Source organism: Salvia hispanica, chromosome 2 (assembly GCF_029641045.1).
Source record: "Salvia hispanica isolate PSC_SH4W2 chromosome 2, Shi_PSC_v1, whole genome shotgun sequence".
Lineage (NCBI taxonomy): Eukaryota > Viridiplantae > Streptophyta > Magnoliopsida > Lamiales > Lamiaceae > Salvia > Salvia hispanica.
In genome coordinates this window covers 9,596,162-9,615,802 of record NC_142693.1, presented here as the reverse complement: position 1 = coordinate 9,615,802, position 19,641 = coordinate 9,596,162, and the positions used below count along the sequence as shown (strand labels likewise).

The following is a 19,641-nucleotide window of genomic DNA, read 5'->3' as shown; positions in this document are numbered from 1 at the left end:
AAATGATGAAGCGCAATATGAGGTTGCCCATCGATGGGGATGCATGCTAGTGATGATGGGGAGGATGCCAACGAGTGAGCCGAGCGGCGTGTAGAAGCTGGTAGATGGTTGTTTTTTTAATTGTACTAGAAGTTTTTTTTTTCAATTTTAAAGAAGCATGTTTAAGTGTTTCAATGTTTTTTTTTTCAATTAATTTCATTTTTGTTGTTTTAATATTTGATAAACATCAACAATTAAAATGAATAAAAATGGAGGGTTGTTGGAAGGGCTTTTGGAGGGCTGTTGGGAGGGCTCTCTATTGTGAGTGCTCTAAATTACTCATCTGAGTGGACCTCATTAGAGTGTTGCTTAGTCTTTGCAAAATGACCATAAATTTCTCTTTATAATCCTGATTGAGACGTTAAAACTATTCACGTGAAGCTCTTTTGAAGATGAAGAGACTAATGACTTTGAAATATTGACTAGAAATAATTATTTTACCCTTTATTTCCTTCAAATCTCAGCAAACTCAAAAAATACCAATTGATAGAAAGATAGACAACAAAAGCAATAAAAACTAGTCCAAAACTAATAAATCAAACTAAATCTAGCTCCTAAAACCAAGATGAATATGAGTCTCTCATTAGGGTAAAAGTGTGTTGATTTCAACAAATCAATTTAATTACGACTTGCATTTTGCACTCAACACAGGTGAACTTACATGCCAGTACATTATCTCTCTCCCTAAATGTAGGCTGTAGTATTAATTTATTGTTATTGAAAGTACTGTATTTTTTTTTGAACAATATAAATACTTGAATGGATCTCTTACACATTTGTGTCGTGGCTGCCGGCTGCCGCTACCCTTAACCGGCCTGCCAGGTGAGGGAAAGGAGATGACTACGCTTGCGCAAAGGATGAGAATTAGAAGAACATAGACATGGTGCATTTGATGAAGAGAAATAAAAAGAAAGTAGACTGTCTTTTTTATGTTTTAATTTTTTTCCTTTTAATTTTATTTTTCTATTATTCTCATGCCATGCACGTATAAGTAGAACACAAAAGATGAATAGTTTACCGGAATAATTAATTGTGGGAAATCCCAAACAAATAATACTCCATCCGTCTCACGCTAAGTGAATTGTTTTCCTTTTTGGGATGTCCCACTCTAAATGACACATTTTTAAAAATACAAACACCATTCTCTCTACTATTTTCCTTTCTCTTATTTTATTCTCTCCACTTAACTCACAAAATAACACTACGTAAAATCTCGTGTCAAAATAGAAATGTTTCACTCATAGTGGGAGGGAGAGAGTAGTAAAATTTATATTTAAGGGATCAAATTTTAATTTTGTGTAAAAATTCACAATTCAATCAATTGCCCTATAATAAAATCATTATTCATTTAAAATAATTAACGGCTAATTCTAGTATTCTCCTTGTTAAAAAAAAAAAATTCTAATACTCCATTTCCGTCTATTGAAGATGATTCACTTTTCTTTTTAGTTTGTTCAATCCAAGAGGACCCCTTAATAAAAATAAAATCTCTTTTATTTCTATTTTTTTTTCTTCTTTTTCAGTTGTCTCTTCATCTAATACACATAAAAAAACTGCATAAAATCTCATATCACCCAAGAAAGAATTCATCTTCTTGGGATGGAGGAAGTATGAAAATTTGGGAGTAGCATTAAAATCTCAAACCGTTGTCTTCCTAATCATTTTTCAAATAAAATAACCAAGTTTAGTGCATCATAAGATAAGATGGAGTGGTTTTCAAAGCACTAAATAAAATATGTGTGTATTTGAGCACATGATTAAAAAGATGAAGTTTGGTGTCGGCCGCTTTATCGGTTGGGGGAATCAGACAAGACATGAATAGATGATAGCTTCGTTGACTTGCATACTTAGAAAAAATTTGGAGAGTGAGCGTGTGAGATTGAGACGGTGGAGTCGAAAATGGTGAAACAAGAAGTTGAGGTGATACACTTGTGGTCCTCGCCGCGCTCCTTCAGCACAAGCCTTATGTATGCTTTTGCTCAGGTACCATATTTTTCTCTTCTTCTATGTTATGTTCAGGGGCGGAGCCGGGATATTGTATAAGAGGGGGCATAATTAGGGGTGGATAGGTACGGTATACCTTACCGAAACCACCATACCGTATATCTTACCGTAAATACGGTATGCAAAAAAGTCATACCTTTACCTTACCAAAGTTTCCGGTATACCGAACTTCGGTATACCTTATTTTCGGTATGACGAATTCCCATACCGATACCGTATCGAAGTTCGATATACCTTACTTTTGCGGTATACCTGACTTTCAACATCAATTAAAATAGAAAATTAGAGTTTTTAAAATATTATTTATATTTTATAATTTTAAAAATAAATTAAATACTATAATTTATTCATAATTATATTTATATATGTCACAATAGATTTTATAATTTAAAAATATATAAAATATATTTTATTGTGTTTATATTTTTATGGTATATACCTTAGTTTACGGTATATACCTTAATTTACGGTAAATACCGAATTTCATTATGCAACGGTATACCGCGGTATTTGAAAATTCATACCGTTACCTTATCGGAATCTTTCGGTAAGGTATCATACCGTACCGAAAGTCATGGTATACCGAAAATTTGATATTTTCGGTAATTTTTCGGTACAATAAGGCCGGTATTTTGATATTTCGGTATTTTTCCCCAGCCCTAGGCAAAATATAAATACATATAAATATGTTTAAAATTTGTACATAACTTTTTCTCTTCTCAAATATTTTTCTCAATCGGTTCTAGATACTCGCGTCTTTGTTACTTTAACTGCGCTGAATTTTCGTATTCTTTTATGGAAGGCAACTAAGTTTTTTATGATTAACTATATGTCTGGACTTCTCTTTCTTTTCCTAAGAGCAACACGTTTTTTTTTTTATAAAATACTAGGGGGCAATTTATTCAAAAGAAATATAGTATAACAAAATTACATACGGAGTATATATTTATGTATAATGGAAAGTTGAAGTGGGAAAATTGCCCCCGTGAACATAGACCCTGGTTATGTTATTGTATTTTATAGGGATGTCAATCGGGCTAACCTTTTCGGGTTTGGGCCAATCCACTCGGGTTTTCGGGCTATATGGGTGTGGGCTATTCGGGTTATGAATTTTTTGGGTCATAAATTTTCAACCCTAACCCTAACTCGCCGGGTTCCGGGCTAACCCATCGGGCTATTCGGGCCTAATAAGTTTCAAAATTGATCTCTTGTAATCAAATTTTCCTCAATAAAATGATTTTAAATTTTAGATATTTTTCTTCCTAGTGATAGAATCATATAAAAGTTTCAAAATTTTTATAGTTTACCTCAAAAATAGTTGGAGAGAAGCCTTCCATCTCGATCAACTACAATCTAAACAAAGATAAATCAAAATTAAATCAATTAATTTCAATTAAGGCTTGTACTTGTGTCATTATTTTGACATTGTTCATAATTAATTCTTTATGAAAATTAAAAATCATATCTTACATGAATCATTATTAAAATGATAAATATATTGAAATTTTGATGGTTTAATTCTTAGTTTTGTATTGACTTACTTTGGTGGTCGTATGACAGTAGTGACAAATGATGGGACGAATAATGAGTTAATACGGAATTTGAAAGTTGATAGTATGAGATTGAGTGGAAATATGCAAAATGTGATTGAAAAAGACTAATGATTGTGCCACATGAAATTCAAAATACAAAAGTCCCTAAAACTCAATATTTTTTAATTAAAAGTTGCAATCCGTCGGGTCAACCCGTTTAACCCGACAACCTATTCGGGTCAACTCGTTTAGCTCGTTTTATATCCGGGCTATAAAATTACAGCCCTAACCCACTTATTTTACCGGGCTATTTGGGCCGACCCACGAATTTCAGGTTGAATTGACATCCTCTAGTTTGCACTAAAGGATCTTGTTGCTTGAGTTTAATCCGAGTATGTTTCATGACCGAGGACTGTTGAAATAGTAGAGAATTCAAAATGTAATTAGTTATTATGATTGAGGATTAAAAATGTAATTAGTTATAACTGATTAACAATTTTCTCGCCTATTTAAGGCTCCTACAGTAATTTACTAATTTGTATAAGTAACTTTTTACAATGTTGTCTATAAGGGAGGGATCAATTACTAACATTTGATTGCTTTTTACAACTAATTTAAGACCATATGATTTTAGAAAATGTGTGGTCTAAATTTGCCATGTGTAGTTTTCGTTTTTATTAATAAAAGCAAAAAAGATAAAATAAACTCCAAATTAGAGTTTTTGATGAAAATGTCAATATAGTGTTTTGAAAATATCAACACAATGCTTTGAGAATATTAACTCATTGCTTATATTGACATTCTACATGTATTATATTGACATATTTTATATAGTATGTTGACATTTCTGCTGTACGAAAAAATAAAAAAATTTCGATTTTTTTTTAAAATTTTAACGTCGGAACATATGCATGTAGGATATCGTTGGAATCCTTATGAAATTATCTTTAATTTGATATATGTTATATGAATTTAAAGTTTTGGGATTTCTTTTAAAAGTTAGTTATAACTACATGCAGTTAATTGACATTAATACCCCTATTGATATTTTTTTGGAATTAATCCTATGGCCTTATTGACGTTTTTCGTTGATCGTATTGACATTTAGGGACTTAATTTGAATATCTAATGGCTATTATTAGTTGCTGTTAGTAATTAAGTTATCAGTTAGCAATATAACACTCCCCGTTGTCCATAAATAAAAATTACTCTTGTTTCTTCTTTCCTTGTCGACCGTTTTGTCAATCAAATGCGGTTAATTCTTTTTTAATGATTCAGACGTTTAACCGTAAAATTGTAATTAGCAATTGCCAATTAAACTATGAGATTTAAATTGTGGGTCGGTTCAGGTCCAAATTTCCAAAATTGAAATCGTGCTGGAACTGCAAAAAAAATGCCAAAAAATCGAGCAGGAAACACAAAAAACCATTGGTTCGAGACAGTGAAAACCATAAAAACCACCAGTTCGAAACTGAAACCGAAACCAGCAGTTTGGGAATCTAAACCAGAACCGCGAAACACCCTCGCGATTCCCTTCGGGTTTTCTGAACTGGACCGTGGGCATCTCTAATTCTTCTTCTTCTTCTTCTTCTTCTTCTTCTTCCATGGCGGTTTCTGGTCTTTCTCTGCCATTTTCCCTCCAATTTTTAAAATGGACATAGATTTGGAGTTTAATTTTACCGATTTCTTTAGTTCACATGGAGTGTATTAGTATTATTGTTCTGTGATGATTATAATTGTAAACCTGGATTTATTTTGATTCGGCCAGAGAGATGACACGGAAGTTCTGGATGAACCTCTATATGCCAACTATTTGCAAGTTACAAGCGAGCAAACGCCTTACAGAGAAGAACTCCTGTCAAAATGGGTGAGCTTCCGATTGTCAATACGATTTTTGATGTGATTGGTGAAATTGAACTGATGCTTGTTTCAATTTGAATACTCCTTATTTATGATGACTTTTATTCAGAAGGGAACTGTTGTATTTATGAATTTTTTGAAGGATTATCCTTTAATCCCTCCCCTCCCCCCCCAAAAAAAAATTGATATAAGAACAAAGAGCACTATCTGTATTGATGAGGAGGAGTCAGATGGAAATAAGGTTATACAAGAGATCATTTTCGCTCCTGGAGAAAAGAAGTACAGATTCGTTAAGGTAATTATTCACCACTCTAAGTCTTTTGTTTCAACAAGTGCTATGTTCTGTTTTGCATTATTTCAACTTTCACTCCTTCATTGTGATCTTCAACGGCTTTCTAAAGGAACCCATTTTATAAATCTTGATTGTAGCTGTGTCATAAATAGGAAAGCACTCCTATGCCACCCTTAGGTAACCAGTGAAGACGGGTAATTATCAACGTATAGCATTGAAGCACTGCACCTTAATTGGACATCTATAGAGTTAAATGACGCTAATCGATCAAGTAAGGAAAAAGTTAGGAGTCATTATTTATGTCTTAATATGGTAATAGATCTTTGAAAGGTGACAGATGTCAGCCTACTAAGATCTGTCGTATTTATCAGTATATACCAAATGACAATGAGCAGAACATCTCTCCGATGAACCCAAAGTATGCTTAGATATTCAGCAACTTATTTTAAGAAGTAAGAACATGTCCTAAATTCATAACATGACGACTGGTAGACCTTCAATTCTAATGGCACTATTGATTTCCAAGCTTTCACTGAAACAAAATGTCTCAGATCAGCTAAACTAGAGCAATAACGACATGATCTAATGAGGAACAAATATTTTGATGTCATATAGACTAAAGTCCATTTCTGGTCTTAACATACATATGGATGTTTAATGATTTTGGTCCAGATGAGATTATGTTTGGTACATATGTGTCCTTAACTTATCGATTTGGTCCGCTTTTTTGCCCGATATTGACCGTAAGGATCACCTACTCCACTAATCCTAATCCATTCCTACTCCACACTCACAACAAAATAAAATAATCTTATAAACATGACCAATTTTATTAAGTGATGGTGGGTCCATTTTAATTTGCTGTGAGTGTGGAGTAGGAATAGATTAGGATTAGTGACAGAATCATCAAAATTGATGGTCAATCTGTTTTTTTTCCCCAATAAGTATACTAATCCTATACTCCTTTCTCATTTTATCTTCTGCAATTTTCTTCAACCCCTGTGGTCCTTCACCAGCTTGTTAGAGAAGCTCCTTAACCAAACAATGGAGTCCCCTTCCCTCCAATCGATTTTCCAAATCCTCTAAAAGCTCTTAGCCCCAAATTTCTGATCAGTTTCATGCTCCACGGGCAGCCCCATCATCGACCGATAGTGTGTGACAATATCCTTGACTGTTCCGGCGAGAATGGGACCTCAGTGGGGAGGCCTGTGGCGAAAGGCGGACCATCTTAGAAGACATATTCCTTGCAATTTTTGATGTATCCAGGTTGGATTTGGAATGTGCCAATTTTGTCCACCATGAGAGGATCTTCTCTTCCTGGGAGGGGAATGAGAAGTCCTTTTTCTCACACACACTCTCCATTTATGCTTGATCGCCGGTGCCTGCTCAGATTTAGGAGTGTCTATGGTTTTGGAGTGGGGATTTTGTCTTGACTACCTTGAATTATTTTCTAGTTAAATTTGGAACAAAGACAAATGGGAGCAAATGACTTTAGGTATTTTTAAAATAAATAAAACTGCTATGTTTTTACTCAAATTGCAAACACATTGTGCATGACTCTTTGAAATTTCCTTTCAGATGGGAATCTGGACCAAAACCATTTGATGGCGTCTGGGCTCCCTATTGGTAAAAGGCACTGATATGTTACAAATGCTGCTGAATCCATTAAATGGATTATTGAACACTTATGGTTAGAGACTAATTCTTGATCTCTCAATTTACTTTCAGCCATTTCCATCATCTATGTACAACTTGCTGGATCAAAGTTTACCTTTGTACAACTTGCTTAGGTGCTATATTAGGGGATCATCAAACTGTGCCCAACCTGAACTCCCTGTTTCTACAAATGAGAAGTTGCTTCTTTGGGTTGGTGATCAGATTATGCCTCGAGAAAGTGCAAAAGTATGATACTTTGTTAATTTTTGAGATTTATAGCATTGCTAGATTCCCTCTCATTGTTACTAAATCTCATTTATTTATGTATCTGAAATTAACAGTGTATGAGTTGTTTTCTGTTTTCTACTCCGAAGTCAAAACTCATATTTATTGCTGGTCTCACTAAAGATAATGCAACCCTTAATATCCTTTTTTCCTTCTTGTGGACGCTTTAGGTTTCAGTATTTGACTCAATTGTCCAAGGTGGAGATGGAGTTTGGGAGGGTCTTCGAATTTATAACGGCAAAGTATTCAAATTGGAGGAGCATTTAGACAGGTGAATAAACAAGATATAACAAAGTATTATATTTCATCAGTGATGGTTTGGTTTTGGAGATGGTTTTGATATAGACTAGTAGAAAACAAGGTCCATGTAGTGCACCCAAACAAGTTAAGTTGATTTTTCTAAACATGAACTAATGCAGTACTCTTAAAATTTTAATTTAAGAAAAATTGGCATCTTCTTAACATCTCTTATGGTTTGGAAATTTCTTCACAGAAGGGTTATTAAATTATGCTCGAGTTCTGCTTATTATATACTTGTGTGCCTGTGTCTGCTATGTTTGACTATGTATTTGGTTCTCTTTGTCCAGGTTGTTTGATTCTGCGAAAGCGCTGGCTTTTAGCAATGTACCAACTCGTGAGCAGGTTAGCCAAAGTCCTTTAATCATTACTTTAATCGTCGCAAATGGAGATATGAACTTGCTACATGGATTATACAAGATGGCACCTACTTTGATAGAATAGTGCTTGGAATCACCTATTAATGCCTTGGTTCTATGTGAAACTTGTTGCAGGTGAAGGAAGCAATTTTCAAAACTTTGATAAGAAATGAAATGTTTAATAATGCGCATGTCAGATTGACTCTGACTCGTGACAAGAAGGTTTGTCACCTAGCCTTTTATTTGTGTTTGTATTTAATGATATGAATTCTAACGATTTCAGATTTCAATTGATATGTGCGGGAAATACTTCTTTGTCGCAGTAATATTTTACCTTTGTTCCTCCTATTTCTTTTGGGTATCGTATGATAGAAAATTATTGAAAGTGGAGTGGACACACATTTTGATTTGTTGGGAAGGAGGGATTACGTCGCTATTAGTTCTGGGTAAAAACTTTTTTGAATAGAAATTTCCTGATACTGATATGCCTCAGTGGTTTAGTCAGAAGTTTATCAATCCATCAAGAAATGATAAAGCTTAAACATTATGCTAACAAGCATCTGGATTTGCCAATCCTAAATTCTGTGACAACAGTATGGGCAGAGATGGAAATTCTTATCCTCTGTCCCCTAATTCTTTGTTTCCCACCCCTTGAAAGAAGTGAAAGGTTCATTATTTTATATTATTCCCCTTTATTGGGAGCTTCTTCACATAGTTACTTTAATTGTGGAGGTGATAGTTTTTACATTCATTATAGAAAATGGAATCTTCTGATACATCCTAAGAGGATAATGGAATTGATGATTTTGGCACTCAGTGGTGGTGCATAAAATTCTGGTTCATAGCTTGTTGCACTGAAGATACTTTGAACTGAGAGTTATTTTTTCTGTATAAAACATATAGAGTGTTAGTTTAACTCAGTGAGAGCATCAGTGTAGGAAGTTTCTGGGTTTCCTTGTGTATAATAAGCAAGTGAAACTTCTCGCTAAGGAAACAGAAAATCAGAACCTAATTTTCACATGCAAATATTTGAGTTGCACAATCCCTGGTTAACAAATAAGCATTGTCGTGTAAGGTTGCCCTTCTTCCTTAATTACCATTTATATTTCCTGATATCGTATTTAAGGTTTCAGCTCATGTTGCAGCAACTTTCTTTATAAATTTATCAGCTGATATTCAAGATCTCCTCATCATTCCTTTATCTATTTCGTAGGTCACATCTGGAATGAGCCCAACTTTCAACCAATATGGATGTACTTTGATTGGTAAGATGCAATGTGTTTAAAACAATGTTAAATAAGCTAGAAATCTTATAATATGATTATGGCTGCTATATGCAACACTGTCAATTTTTAAACATCACAAATCACCTTTAAATTAAGACAGTTTCAATCTCTTTGTTTTGCAGTGCTTGCTGAATGGAAGCCACCAGTATATGACAATGAAAAGGGTATAGTTTTGGTGACGGCTACCACACGCCGTAATTCACCCAATGTAAGATCTTTGCAGTACATGTTCCCACTATTTCTCTTATTTCACATGATTGCTTTGTTGTTAGTTCCATGTAGTTCTTTTCTCCTGCTCTTCACTTGAGCATATCATCCAAATCCAACACGAGAATATCAACAAAATATTATGTATTGTGTAAATTGTTATCCCAGTTATTATAATTTTCTTCACAACAATCTATTGAGCATGCTTTGAACATGACTCCACTAACAAGATTGGTACTTTAGTTATATTTTATATTATGTGGTTTTCACCTTATATATGATCACCTGAGCTGCTTAATTAGCTGCAAATGCTTGCCTGAGTTTTGCTTATTATGCATTGGATTTGAGTTATGATTCTACTTTCTAGCTATTTCACATAAGAAAGCTTGTATGAACTCGGAAATCATAATACACCACTTGAATCATAAATCAGGAGATTAACAATTGCTAATTCACTACTGACTATTACTGTAATCTGATGGTATATAGTTTTGTGGTTTAATTAGGGCATTTGAATGTCTAGTGTTCTCTGTGGTTCCATGGTCATTACTCATATGTTTGTGTTTAGTTAATACTACAATGCTTTGACGAGCAACCGTTATTTTATTTTGCAGAATTTGGATTCGAAAATCCACCACAACAATCTGCTTAACAATATTCTTGCCAAGGTCGGTCATATGCAAATTCAGTTAATTTGTATCTGCCAGTTCTCAAATGATATTAAAGACATTACAAATTTTATGACATGCTGAAGATATAAAATTTGAATAATGTCCTCTCTTATAGCTTAAGTTTCTGGATGAGATGGCAATTGAACATTGTATAGATTGGCGGATGAATGTTCTGTGTTTGAATTTCTTTACCACTCGCTTATTTAATATGTCCACGAGCAAGGCCTTAATACAAAATAACTTGCCTGCATGTAAGTAATGTTCTAGATAGTAGATTAAATATTAATGTCACTCCTTTCTAAACAGAAGGATCTTTTATATGAGGCCGTTCAACATTATGCTGTCCAGTTCGTCTTTAGCTTCACTTGGCATATTTTAAACTTGTGCAGATAGAAGGGAATAATGCACATGCTGATGATGCCATCATGCTTGATAAAGATGGATATGTATCAGAAACAAATGCAACAAACATTGTAAGTTCATTCACTTGACCAAAAATCTACAATCTCCCACATCCCTTTCAGCTGCATGATTCTCCAATTCATAAGCTGTTTGAAGTTTCATCAAGTGGAGAAAGCTGAAGCTGCAAACTAATAATAATTCTTGTCAAAATCTATTTCCAGGATCCCACTATAAAGAGTTTAATTGATGAATTATTTGTTTTTCTTGTCGTTTTTTGTTATCTTATACTCCAGGAGTATTTGATTTGTAATGTTAATATTCATTTTCAAATGCAATATATTACTAGATTGAGATTGAGAGGTAAGATGAGGGAATTGGAAGAATTTGGTGTTGCCTTATACAGTTGTACTGTATTATCTTATCTATACTCTTAGGGGTTGGGCTGTTCGGTTTGCAAGATTGTATCTCGGGATTAAATATGTAGTGTGTTTGGTTCATGAAATTGAATCTTACAACTCAATCCAAGATGGATAAGCATGTGATAATTAGGCATAGCCAACCCCCTCTAACTAAAATAATCTCACACCGAACACCACCTTAGTATCTAGACTTCAAGTGTTTTATATGATTCTATCTTTTAAGGGGAGTTTGGGTTGGATTAAATGGGTCCTGTTTTTTGTATTTTACATTTATTGTTACTGTTAATATTAAACGTTTTAATCTTTTGATATTGGCATACTGCAGTTTTTGGTGAAGAAAGGTTGTGTAGCTACTCCCCACAGTGATTATTGTCTTCCTGGTGTAACTCGTGCTACTGTAAGATTCACAATATTCTGCTCCAAAGAATTGTACATATTTCTGTGATATTCTTTATGATAAAACTTTCTCCATAGGTTATAGACCTTGCAGTGAATGAGAACTTAGTTATGGTTGAGCGACGTATCAGTTTGTCAGAGTTCCATACAGCAGATGAGGTCTGTTTTTTGTAATCCTATATAGAGTTCAATAAGGATGAACTAATTATTAAGAGCCATTGCATTCTAAAGTTTTCTACTTAATTTATTTTTTGTAATTCAAATATATTAAAGTTGACAGCTTTGTTGCAGGTCTTCACAACAGGAACCATGGGAGAGCTCAGTCCAGTAAGTTATTCGTGATATTATGTTATTCTCCGATATCTCATGCTTCGTAATATTGTGATTTATGTTGGATCATCTTATCACTTTTTTGAGAAGTCTTTGTTCCCTTATTTTCTTCTAGTCCTAAATATCCAGGATGTGCATTTTTGTAGATTCTAGGTACTAAGAGAAAACATATTACCTGTGCACTTATTGCCTTAAATTCCTGCCATAGCATTGGTACATTTTTGCTAGGAATATTAGTATCCCATCGGTGGTGTGAATAATCTAGCTTAGTCTCTTGTACTATATATGTATATATGTGGCCCATGTGAGATAATATTAAGGAAATAAAATAAAGATAATATTTAAAGATACACTTATACACTCCTAACCTTTAAAGATAAACTTCTCGGCTTCTAGCTTTCCAACTCTTGATGCCTTGGCATAAGCTACTTAGGATCTTATAACCTTTAGAAAAATGCCTGGCAAAACTCTCTCTTAAAGAGCTTAGAAGCTTCTAAGTTCCTCAACTCTAACTTATTTTTTTATATGATTTTTTATTTTCAATACATACACTTTCATTTTCATCTCATTTTCTGTCTCTTACTGATAATTCTCCCACTAGCTTATAGTAAGTTTATTTATCCAAACACTTTCACAGTTTATAAGCTTTTAAGACATTACATCCTATAAGCTCTTGAAACCTCTCTAAAATAAGTTTAGCCAGACACCCCCTTAATGCATTGCTTCAACCTTATTAGGTCCTTAAATTTGATGAACGTATAGTTGGAGATGGTATGGTGGGACCCGTGACGCGAAGATTGCAAAACGCGTATACAAAATTGTGCTCAGAGTCAGGAGTGCCTATACCGGGTTATACACATACCTGATACTATATCCGGGAGGTAACTTCTACTGCAGAGTGCCTTTATATTTAATGGCATGTTTGGTAGGGGTGATAACTCATCTAGGGATGGAATTTTATGAACATTTTCATAAAATTCCATCCCTGGATGAGTTATCACCCCTACCAGATATCCATAATTCTTCACCGATCCTCGATTTGCTGTTACATATTTTTTTTGTTGACCATGCTTCTCAGGGCACGGCGGGCAATTGAGTTGGCGACAAATAACGTGCAATGGAAAAAGAACCACTTCTTTGTTTGACATTATGTGTGTAACAAGGTGAAGGCAGATCAGAACAGCTTCAGTTAATTCTCACAAGGACTTTGGAATTGCGATTTTAGTAATATGGAATGGCATGCCTGCAAATAAAGTACTATCTCCTAGCAAAAACACAATTGAACAGAGCTATATATTGGCATGGAAACATTCTAGAATTGCAACATCATGACATTTTCTCTGTACTTCTCCTATTCTCCCTTCCTAGCTTCTTTTCCTGTTTTCTTATCAATGTCTTGATCACTTCACGCTCAAATTTGTATGAAAGAACTTGCATGAAACTCTTGTAATTAAATTCGACAGTTTCGTCAAACATAATAAAGAAATGAGAAAAAGAAACACAACAAATTTTGAAGTATTGTTATACATATGCATGCATGGTTATGATCTCCTAAGATCGATCCTTAATCAATAACTTAAAACTAGTTAAGACTAGTGGAATGGAAAATAGATGATGTAGATTTATTCTTTTATATACTCCATCCGTCCCACAATAATTGTCACACTTCACTTTTACTATAAATGATAAGTAGCTTCTACATTCCACTAACTCACTCCACTCATATTTTATTACTATAAAACCAATATAAAAAAATGGGTCTCACATTCCACTAACTTTTTCAACCAACTTTTCTTAAAATCCGTGCCCACAATAAGAGTGACAATTATTGTGGGACAGAGGAAGTAGTTAGTAGTTTATTGAATATCATTTTTGGCTAAATTTTTGTACTAACATTCTAATGAGTTGAGTCTCATTCTCCACTAATATATAGTACTTTCTCCGTCCCATAAAAATATGTGCACTTTCCATTTTCGTCCGTCCCACAAAAATATGCGCATTCCAATTTTGAAAGTCTATATCAATTTAATAATGTAGGTCCCACTATCCACTAACACTACTTTAACTACCATTCTCCTCCTCTCTCTTACTTTACCATACAATTTTTCTCCTCTCTTATTTTACTAATTTTATCTTAATTCTCGTGTCATACCCATTGCAACTATTTTTATGGGATGGAGGGAGTAATAAATTTTCTTTCTAGTTTTATAATTTTACCAATCATGCATTAAAACTTGTGTGATTCCAACTATCTCTCCAATTAAACACTTTAACCAATAACTCCTAAAATCCTGTGCCGGCCAAGAAATGTGTCATCTTAGCCGGGACGGAAGGATTAATATAGAAATGAGAAAAAGAAACACCACAAAATTTTGAAGTATTGTTATACATGTGCATGCATGGTCATGATACACACGTCGGAACATGGTGGGTCCTTGGGAACCCCAACTATTTTCGTTATGGGATATTGGCCCTCAATATCATGGAACTTTTAATAAGTTAGGTATTTTTTTTCTTAATTTCTCAACAACTTCGAGAGTTTCCAGTTCTTTAATCTTTGAGGATAGTTTTTCATTAAGCACACCCTTCAAAATTGTTTTTCAATTCATTACTATAGTCGAAATTTTATCGCCGGTAGGAAAAAACAAACTCAGGTAAAGTTCGTGATACTATTTATCAAGTTGAAAGTTCGTGGGAAAAACCCAACTTTTTGAAAGTTCCATGATATTAGGGACCAATGTCCCTTTCAATATTACTATATATTGTATATTCATACTATAATAAACAATACTTTAACAGCGCGCGCAGGTGGTGTGCAACCACAGATCAGGTGTTGAATCCCGTTGCAAGCGTTCTTTGCTTGATTTTAGTTGGTTAATTTTGTATAGCTATTAATGATTGTTTTCTTCACACCAAATCTTTATATATAGAGGTATATTAATATGACAACCCTCTTTATTGTAACACCATACCACTATTTCAGATCATTAAATTTGAAGATCGTGTGATTCTCAAGCTGCCATGTGGAAACCCATTTTATTTAAATTGGAACATAAAAAACGCTGAAGGGCAAAATCGGCATTTTCCTATTTTCAGTTAGTTACCAAATTGCAGTGTTACTCTATGAATATTGCAGTGTTACGCTCCTGTATCATTCGTAATACTCCCTCTGTTCTACAATAAGAGTCACATTTTGTCATTTTGGTTCGTATCACAATAAGAGTCACATTTCACTTTTTACCATAAATAGTAAGTCGGTCTCACATTCTATTAACTCACTTTACTCACATTTTATTATAAAACCAATATAAAAAAGTTGGCCCCATATTCTACTAACTTTTACAATCCACTATTCTTTACTTTTCTTAAAACCCGTGCCCATAACAAGATTGATTCCTATAATGGGACGGAGGGAGTAGTTTTTTACCTTACCAGATTGCAGTTTTACCCTACGAATATTGCAGTGTTACTCTCCTACATCATTTGTAACAGTTTTTTGTCTTACTAAATTGCAGTGTTACCAAGTAGTATTTGCAGTTTACATATTACTTTATTATACTTGTTCCTAATATAGTTTATTCAAACGATTGCAGATTTGTTCTCGCTATTGCTGATTACTCCATCCGTCCCATAATAATTTGTTAGAGTTTGTATACTAGAAATCACCTTTCGAGTGATTGAATACTGTTAAAACTCTTATTTTATTTTCCAAGGAATAAAACATATTATTTTTGTCATAATGTTGTTATGTTTTACATTTAATGGATGTTTATTACATGTTTAAATGTGTAAGTAACTTAACAAAGTGTAAGTCTTTGTTTTAGTAGACCGGTTGTTGGCGACGTCCACTTTAAGGTAACACAGTCAGTTCTGAACAAAGAAAAAGAAGTATTTCACAACCTAGATAGACTTAGACTACCTATCGTGAAAGGTTGCAATGTCAGTCCGATTATTTCTAAGCCTTACTGAAATAAGATGACGTTGGTGTGGTACAACACTGAATTGGATCTAACAGCGAGACATATCTTTATGCTATCTACTGAAAGACGAGGTCTTGTTAATTATTGTTTCTTAATCAATGTACGTTAGCATTGAGCATACGGTATTGATGATGCACTACTTTGACTTACCAAATGGTGCGGGTTTTTTCGCAACCCAATAAGACTGGTATATTGGGTAGTGGTGATTAATATCTAGCGGTGCTAGGATTGCTATTATATTGAATCGTGCGCCAGGTGAGTCTCGTTTGATAACATCCTCAAGAGGAGCTTGAAATAAGGTTTTATTATTCAGAACCTAGCTAGTTGGAGTTTGATTACTCTATGAATTTCTTGCTGAGTCCACTCTTGGAGTTAATAAGATATTTCTGTGAAAAAATAATTTAAATTGAGATAGTTATAATTATTTAAAGATTAGAGATATTTTTAAAAAGTTAGTTATAATTAATTTTTTGTTAATTGACATGAATACCCCTGATTGACATTTTTTGCACGTTGCATTGATACTCGATTTTATACCTTGATTTAATGATCTAATGCCTATCATTTAGTTGTAGTTAGCAATTTAAGGATATAAGTTAGCAATATAAAATACCACATACATACTCTTAGTAAATTTAATTTATAACTTATGTTTTTATTTAACAAAAATAAATATTCTTAATTTATTTTGACACCGACACTATAGTTGGTTTTTTTTTTAGTTTATATTGTTGATTTTCAAATGATTTATGTCTTATTATTCATTTCTATTTTAGATATGTAATATTCAAGTCGGAATTGTTTTTTCATTAGTTAATGCTAAAAATATGTAAAAAATATTAACAATAATATGGACCTAGCATTAAAATCCTGCGTCAACCATTGTCTCCTAAGATCGATCCTTAATCAATATTCCCTCCGTTCCCTCATAGTTGAGGCGGAACTTTTCGGTACGGAGTTTTAAGAAATGAATATTGAGTGTGTTAAATAAATAGATAAAAACGTAAGAAAGAGAAAAAGGTAGAGAGAATAAAGTAAAAAGTGAATAAAGTAGAGAGAATAAAGTAAGAGAGAGTAAAGTAAGAAAGAGAAATAAGTTACTATATATGGAAATGACTCAACTATGAATAAACTTCCCGAAATGGAAAAATGACCCAACTATGAAGGAACGGAAGGAGTACATAAAAACTAATTATGACTACTAGATTGGAAACTAGATGATGTTGATTTATTCTTTTAAGGGCAAATTGCATGTAAAGTCATGAACTTTTAAAATAGTTTGACTTTTTGCGTGAACATAAAATGTTGCATGAAGAGTCATGAACTTTATTGATTGTGTAAATTTCACATCTGACCCGATAGATTTGCGACACAAACTTATCCTACGTGGCGCACAGCTCCATTAATTCTGATTGTTTCTCTTCTATCTTTGCAATCCCTGACCGTGGACTTATCACAAATATACAAGTAGCACAAATGAAAACATACTAATCGAATTTCACAAATTGAATTCAGAATACGAATCAACATAAACATACATGTAACACCCCGACTTTTGGACATCTTTTAAGCTCTTCTAAAAGGAACGCCGAATGGCTAGACAAAATTTTTTTTTAACAAGATGATCGTTAAGACGATCAAAGGAGAATTTCACATTAAGATTGATCAAGAGTATTTTCAAATTTCATTTAGTACAAGAGAAGTTAAGCCCAAAATAAATAATGGATCAAGAACATGTTTCAGATTACATAAAATTAAGTGCATGAATTTATGAGTTTGAGAAAAAAAAAACAGATCATGACTACAATCACAAGACTATAAACAACGGGCCTAATCTTGTGAACCGCATCACGCCCTTTTGAAGCCCAATAAGTCGGCCCTATCCGATCAGCCTGTTGGGCCCGAGGCATCAAGCCCGTCTCGGACAGCAGCTTGGCAGCCCAAGTCCTCTCCCAACCTGCAAAGTAGAGACCAGCTTTAGTTACTAAAGAACAAAAGAAATTAAAAGGAACTCTTACCATGAGGAAGGAGACAACCTCCCTTTAGTTGAAAGACCAAAGACTTACCCAAAAGGGGCAAGTCAATCCTGCAAATCCTCCACACTAATGCAGCACCTGTTTTCTCACCAGCCACAAGCAAACAATGGAAGTTAATAGCTAAGTACTAGGTACCCATATGGAGCCAATTTTCAGTTAAAGTTTTGCTGCAGAATCACAATAAAGAGGATTTGCTGCAGGAAGAGAACAAGGGAATACAACAGCTCCAATTAAGGCCTCACGAGTACACACTCTGCCTATAAATTCCCCTCCACACCACCTATGAACACTCTCATAAACACCATGAGAATTTTCCAGCAACAGTGAGAGTGAACTTTGTGAAAGGGGCAGTGAGTAGACTAAGCTAGCAAGAACACATCAGTTTCTCTTCCAGTTTCATCACCACAGCACAGCAGGTAGTTCCACAACACCCTCATTTCATGCTCATGTAGAAACCAAGCACAAGCATGTTTAGAGCACCACCATTTCAGATCTTAATAACATGATGGGAATAAATGGAAGGATATAGTAAAGCACTTGCACACCCTCTGCCTCTTCTAAAATGTCATGCTTAGGATAAGAAAACCTAAAGCTTTATTTCACTTCTAATGCACACCACAGTAAGCACAAGAACAACCAGCTTAGGCCTTTTCTCGCCCAACAGATTTTCACAATTAACCTCAGCTACGAAACTCATGTTTAAGAACAGAAACTAGCTCACACTTAATAAGAATCGAAGTAAACAAAAGGGAAATAGGCTATAAGACAGAAGACTTAGCTTTAGGCCGACAACCGAAGGGCTGTCCGGCGACGAACCGGCGGCGACGGAGGCTGTGGCCGACCGCGAGCAAAGGAGCTCCGGAAATCCGTCAGGACGACGCGAATTCGACGGAGAAGAGGAGGATGGGAGAGGCGGCAGTAGCGCTGGTCTGAGAAGCGGACCGAGCAGCGCCGGCTGCAGTTGGAGACGTCGGCGACGGCGACGGGAGACAGCGACGAGCAGCTTCCAAGCTCTCGGACAGCAGCTACCCCGAGCGCTACACGAGGACGAGCAGCCTGGAGCGCTGCGTCGCGGCAAGAAGGAGGGAGGCGATGCCTTTCGGCTCTCCGGTCTAGGAATTTCAGATTGGAAAGGGAGTTCGCCGGAGAAAGGAGAGAGAAGGAGTTAGGGATTTCAGTGATTTTGGGGGAGGAGGACCGATGAAGTGAGTATAAGTGGGTTGCTCATATTGTTGATTTAATTGGGCTAGTTGTTTAATTGAGATTTGGGCCAGGGAGGATTTAATTTAGTTGAGGATTGGGGCAAGAATGGTGAGGGAAATTAAAATGGACCCAAACAAAATTGTAAGTGGGCTGCTCCTTTTAATTTGATTGGAATTTTGGGCCAGATTAAATTATTTATGATTGGGCTGAAATTTATGGAATTTATTTGGGAGCCCGGTTAAATGCGCAATTGTTTGCAAGTTTCGAAGACAAAAAAATGTTGAAGGGTCTGCTGTTAAGGAAATAGAAAGAAAGAGGGAGACGACATTCTCAGGTCACAGAAATAATTAAACCTAATAAAGAAGTTCTATTAATTAAATTTCCCGA

General features: G+C 34.7%; 1 protein-coding gene and 1 long non-coding RNA gene across 3 annotated transcripts; one reads left to right on the top strand and one right to left on the bottom strand.

Moving 5' to 3' along the window:
* The first annotated feature begins 1,871 nt into the window (after positions 1-1,871).
* Positions 1,872-13,476, top strand: LOC125186525 (branched-chain-amino-acid aminotransferase-like protein 2). Its single transcript, XM_089064820.1, has 18 exons — positions 1,872-2,022; positions 5,344-5,442; positions 5,659-5,730; positions 6,861-6,956; positions 7,368-7,417; positions 7,518-7,629; positions 7,839-7,939; positions 8,256-8,310; positions 8,460-8,546; positions 9,538-9,589; positions 9,733-9,818; positions 10,432-10,485; positions 10,878-10,961; positions 11,635-11,706; positions 11,784-11,864; positions 11,997-12,032; positions 12,773-12,916; positions 13,114-13,476. Exons 1-17 carry the CDS (start codon positions 1,939-1,941, stop codon positions 12,899-12,901), a joined length of 1,350 nt encoding a protein of 449 aa, XP_088920946.1. The 5' UTR covers positions 1,872-1,938; the 3' UTR covers positions 12,902-12,916; positions 13,114-13,476.
* Positions 13,477-17,718: 4,242 nt separating this feature from the next.
* Positions 17,719-19,288, bottom strand: LOC125202852 (uncharacterized). 2 transcript variants are annotated; one of them, XR_007173202.2, is made up of 2 exons: positions 18,034-19,288; positions 17,719-17,972 (listed from the first exon to the last, which is right to left on the bottom strand). It is a non-coding gene; the product is annotated as an uncharacterized LOC125202852 (long non-coding RNA). The 2 variants fall into 2 exon arrangements; XR_016135148.1 differs by having other exon boundaries at positions 18,082-19,288.
* Positions 19,289-19,641: the final 353 nt, after the last annotated feature.

Coding starts and splice junctions, on each gene's coding strand:
- LOC125186525 (XM_089064820.1), top strand. CDS start 1,939: ATGGTGAAACAAGAAGTTGAGGTGATACACTTGTGGTCCTCGCCGCGC. Junction 6,957..7,367: donor TGGCGAAAGGCGGACCATCT/TAGAAGACATAT, acceptor AAAAGGCACTGA/TATGTTACAAATGCTGCTGA. Junction 9,590..9,732: donor ATATGGATGTACTTTGATTG/GTAAGATGCAAT, acceptor TTTGTTTTGCAG/TGCTTGCTGAATGGAAGCCA.